The sequence below is a fragment of the Austrofundulus limnaeus genome, unplaced genomic scaffold, assembly GCF_001266775.1.
Source record: "Austrofundulus limnaeus strain Quisiro unplaced genomic scaffold, Austrofundulus_limnaeus-1.0 Scaffold129, whole genome shotgun sequence".
NCBI classification, from domain to species: domain Eukaryota; kingdom Metazoa; phylum Chordata; class Actinopteri; order Cyprinodontiformes; family Rivulidae; genus Austrofundulus; species Austrofundulus limnaeus.
Genome location: NW_013952531.1, coordinates 1,142,859 through 1,148,163, shown reverse-complemented (window position 1 = coordinate 1,148,163; position 5,305 = coordinate 1,142,859). Strand labels below are relative to the sequence as shown.

The window sequence follows — 5,305 nt, the reverse complement described above, 5'->3', positions numbered from 1 at the left end:
TTGAATTGTCTATTTTTGTTATTGTTTATGTTAAAAATGTATATTTTTGTGTTTATAAGCCTGAGTGGTCCGTTGTATTTGTTTAAATAATTGTTATGGGCAGGTTACAATATATATTTTTTCTTTTTTGTCATAATCACGTCTTGTGGTTTTTTGACAGGAGTTTTACTTTAAGTGTATTTAATTTAGTTATAAAGCAAATACAACAAAAATTAAACCAAAATTTAGAATAATTATAATTTTGATTGGTATATTAGTAATGTCTGACTGGGCCTCGTGACACTTTACGTTCAACAAATTGGGCCCCGAGGTCAAAAAGGTTAAGAACCCCTGGTTTAGAGGACGACCAGCCGGTTTAAACTTACAACGGGTTTCAAAAAAAGTTGAGACACAAAGTCTAGAAAAAAAAGTGTAATGCTTAAAACAAACAAATAAAAATGAAAATACGTGATGGCGATAAAAGCAGCTCCCGAGAGGAGCGGAGTCTTTCAGAAGAGAAGATAAAGAGACTTGTTGAATTTAACTGGACGACTCTGAGAAACTCTTATAAGATAAAAGACACTTGACTTTGTTTAACAAGTAATGTTTGGACTTTTAAAGTTCTAAAACGCTGCTCTGTGTTAACGGAGTTTGTTTAATCCGGACTGATGAGAGTACAAAACATCCCTGTGGTTCCTTTTTAGTCAGTTGTGGGAGTTTTGTTAAAAGAATGTGTGCAGTTGTGTTATTGTGCAGCGCTTGGTGAAGTACAGATTTAGAAAGATTCAGACAGGTTTTTCAGGAAACGTTGTGTTTCCCCAACAGGAGGAGAAGAAACAGAACTCAGTTTCATAATGAAAAAGCAATAAAACCTGCGAAGCCTGACACCAATAAATAAGTAATAAATAAATATAATATGAAAATCATTGTTTTGCACTTTTTTAAAAGCTTTAAACTCATATTTTTAAGAAAGAAGACGACGTAAAAACTTCTGCTTACATCATCGTTGCCATCAGCCAGGTCCAGCGCCGTCTCGTCCTCCATGTTCCGCAGCATGGTGTCGGCGCCGGACTGGCAGAGGATGTGGGCGATGGCGGCGTCCTGCCTGCCCACGGCCAGGTGCAGTGGCGTGCAGCCGTTGAACATGGCGGCGTCCACGTTGGCCCCCCTGTTGAGCAGCAGCTTCACCGAGGCCACGTCGTGCAGCTCCACGGCCAGGTGGAGCGCCGTTTTACCGCTGGTTCCTTCCTGCGACGAGACGAGAAGGAAAATAACTCAAACGAGACGTGATAAATGGAACCGTTTCTGCTTTTATGTCAAAACTTTTCTTATTAACTGTGTAATTCTGTGCTACATGTGAGGCGCGCGTTATGTTGGGACAGTGATTTAAACACACAGGAATGTCTGAGGCAGTTCCAGCCATGTTCCCTGCCATCAATAGAAAGTTAAGAGCTGCAGGCGGCCACACTAATCATATCTCAAATCTAATTATGTCTCCCTGAATTCTGCAGGAAGCCCCGAGCTCAGCTCATGTCACCCTGCACAGGTGCAGCAGATTTATAAACAGGAACTGGGCGCGAGAAAACAAGCAGTAAATAAAGTCTGCAGGACATTAATGGATTTAACACACAGACTCATCTCTACAAGGCAGTGATGCTTTTGTCTCTGTTAGTTTGTAGCGTTTAATATAACAGGACAGATCTGAGCGAGACTCAAAACGCCAAAATAAAAGTTTTATTTTACAAAAACTGAGATAAAACTTGATGTGGTAGCAGACACTTTTTTCTGTTTTCTATTTTTTTTTTAAACTTCTTTTAACTTCAGATCTGTCAGTTGAACCTTGACGTGTTTGGTTTCAAAAGAAACATAAGAATCTCGGCTAAAAGTTCACGGAAAACATTTTTACATCCAAACACAGTTCCAACATCAAGCAGTGGAATCAGAAAGTAAACAAACTGTACAAAACGGGGTCATTGCAAATGTGTAAAGGAACTATTTTTGACATTATGTTTTAAAGCAAGTCAAAGCAGATATCTAAATTTGTTATAAAGTGAATTGAAAGTTTTGTTCACTTGATTTTGAGTGAATATGATCCAACTGAATCAAATATAATGTCTCTATTTTATATAATATATATGGTGACAAATAAATGTTTGGATATTTTTTTCAAAAGAACAATCATTCAAAACAAGTCTTTTAAGGCAGGTAAGAAAAAATAAATAACTTTTGGATGTAAAAACTTCTGATTTCTTCACATTTATTAATGGTACAATCATGGTCTGAMCTGTGCAGAATGACAAACTGCAAAATTATTTCTTCACTAAAACCTGTGTAACTTTGCTCCAGTTCATTTTAGCAGCATGAATCTTTGCACAGGTGACGTCCACAAGTGGATTTATGGTTTCCAGGAGTTTTTAGTCTGATTCATTTTGGTTTTAAATGGGTTATATACTGTTTAATGAAAACATTACTCAGGTGAGAGTGAAAAATGAATTAAAAAAATTATGTTCCATCCTCAACATCTCTAAAACCACAGCAGCTGTTTTAATATTTACACTTCTGATGAAATCTCCCAAGTGTTGCTTTATTTTGATACCAARATTATTTAAGTAGAGTTTATAAATGCTGAGATACACTCACTCACATTTCAGCATGGGATTTTGAGAAAAAAATTAATGAAAAGCCCTTGGGGCTTAAGAGGTTAAAGGAAAAACCAAAGATGTGATAATATTTAGTTTTTAGATTTAATGATGAGAAACGTCTGTGTGTCTGTATGTGTTATAATAATAATTTTTAGTATGTCAGCTAAATGTGGGAGGGTGGAGGATGTGTATAGTTAATTTTAGAGGTTCTAAGGTTATTTGAACTGTTTTGTTTTAGATTTCTAACTTTTATRTATTTTAATATTCTGCATGTTTATTTTTTTATCATTTTTTATTGCATGAATTTGTAAGCTGTATTGGTTGATTTTATGAATTAGTTGGCAGACATGCTTATGTATTTTTAGTGTATATAGGTATAAACTGTATGTATTTTATTTGATTAGAAACGCCCAACCAGGGACTGCAGTTGTAAATTAGCTGTAGCTACACACTCTGTGCAACGCATCAGGTACAGACTTCATCTGTTCTATGTTTTTGTATGCATTGTCCCTGTTAGATAAAGATAAAGCTGGGAGTCATTCCTAACACAGTTTGAGCTCTAATTGATCATGCAAGGTTGTTGTTTTTTACTTTGCCATTAACTATTGAAGTCAAATGTCTGTTAGCAAACTTTCAGTATTTCAGTAAGTTCAGGAAACACAAAAGCTTTACAGATATTGAGCTAAATTTTCTGCAGCAGTAGCTCAGTCTAAGCAGGATGTCACATTATAGCACGACTTTGTGCATCGTCATGTAAAAGGCCACATCTCCGTCCTCTCTCAGTTTAGTGATATTTTAGTTTAAAACTCTGGCATGAAAGCTGGTGGGCGACATGCACTCCATCAACGAGCGCCAGACCTTTCATATCGTTGGAACGGGAGGTAAGAACTGGGCTTGCACTGCTGCAGGTTCACACACACTTTCAAACAGAGCACGCAGAAACTCACAGACTGACCTGGATGTTGAGATTCGCTCCTTTTTTCGTCAGGAGCTTCAGTATTTGATGTTGCCTGTGCAGCACAGCCAAGTGAAGACAGGCGAGACCTGCGAGGAAAACAACCACCTGCTTTGAAATGTGCAACGTGGAGCTCCACAAACATGTAGCAGGTGCAGCTTAGAATGAAAAGAAAACGTGGTGCTAAAATTGCAGTTTTGGAAAATCCCATTTAAAGGTTAATGGGTGTAAATGTTTTCAGTCTAATGCAAAAAGCATTTTTGTTCCTAAAGCTTGTTTAAATTACTACAACAACTGGGTGGTTTTCTTTACGACACAACTTCCTTCCAAACCTGCTGCCTGACATCATTTCTGGTGATTGTTGCCACYTTGTGTTTCTCACCTCTCCAGTTCTGGGTCTCGAGGATCGGCRCCAGCTTGCTGGGAGAAACCACTCGGGTCATTTCGGCGGCGCAGTCCGTCAGGCCGTGTTGGCAGGCGGCGTGCAGCGGCGTGTTGCCGTCCTGGTCCTGCAGCTCCAGGCTGGCCCCYTTCTCCAGCAGGGCCTTCACCACGTCCACCAGGTTCAGGTAGACGGCCAGGTGCAGCGGAGTCTGAGCACGAAGGASAACGCTCACTTAAAGCTGACTGACGACACAGCAGTCAAAATCACAACATTTAGTATTTTTAGGATAATTCTAAGTGTTTATGATGATTTATGACCTCTTTTGCCCTCATTTGTCTGCATTTGAAAGAGTATTTTCCACAGACCTGTACCTGTTTTCACACATCAAAGACCTGCTGAGAAAATGAAAGTAACATCTTCTTTTCAAAACAAACCCGCTTCTGGCCGTCCTGCATTTTCACCTTCGCTTTTTTTTACATGGTGGATTTAATTTTCGTCAGATCGTTTGTTTGACTTCTGCAGTAAAAGCAAAGTGTAACCGTGCTACACATGACTAGAATTTAAAAGAAGCAGAAAAGTACCTTGTTTTTTTTTTTCTGTTAAAACCCTAAGAAGTGAAGCAGAAAACTTCTCGGTAATATAAAGTCTTAGAATGMCTATCGAGAGGAAATTATGCAACCCAGAAGCAGCGAGTGCAGAGCTAACTGAGTCATGGCTTAAAGTGCTGACTCGTTCCTTTTGACAGTTCGGCTGGTTCGAGTCGCCCTGACTTCAGGTCTTATTGGATTTTCTGTTTGTTTGTTTTGTTTTGAAGGATTGGGACAAACTCCACCTCCACGTAAGGATACACTCCACCAGTTTCCCTGTGCTTCTATTTCTACRCGAGGTAGAGGAGGAGTTTCTATTCAAACTGTCCACACCAGAACCACCCACARTGACTGCACATAAAAAAACAGAAGAACAGAGATATAAATGTGAGCCATCACATCGAAACGAGGATTAAGTCCAAAAGTTGTACATGGAGAAATAGGCAAATAGTGTTTTGACTAAAATGTTAACAAAAATTGCATTTTGTCAAAATATAATGAATAAAAGCCTTATCAATGCAATATACAGAAGACATCTTGATTTAGATTACATTTACAAATGAAAGTATTAAATTATAAACACTTTCATAAAAATAGTATTAGCGGTGTCCATTTTTTCCAAGACATGGAAATATTGTCTTTATAATCCTTTTACATAAAAATAATTGTGCTCCACATATTTGACACACCTCTCCTTGGGCTGCTACCTTATCGTGGTGGAGGGGTTTGAGTGTCCCAATGATCCTAGGAGCTATGC

At 38.5% G+C, this 5,305-nt stretch overlaps 1 protein-coding gene across 1 annotated transcript in view; it reads right to left on the bottom strand.

Moving 5' to 3' along the window:
- Positions 1-5,305, bottom strand: part of nfkbie (nuclear factor of kappa light polypeptide gene enhancer in B-cells inhibitor, epsilon) — a 13,273-nt gene that overhangs the window by 1,490 nt on the left and 6,478 nt on the right. Inside the window, exons 3-5 of the mRNA XM_014015470.1 lie at positions 3,959-4,169; positions 3,577-3,665; positions 979-1,227 (exon numbers count right to left, since the gene is read on the bottom strand). Of these exons, the coding sequence (XP_013870924.1) occupies positions 979-1,227; positions 3,577-3,665; positions 3,959-4,169 (549 nt within the window). The remainder of the gene's footprint in view (positions 1-978; positions 1,228-3,576; positions 3,666-3,958; positions 4,170-5,305) is intronic.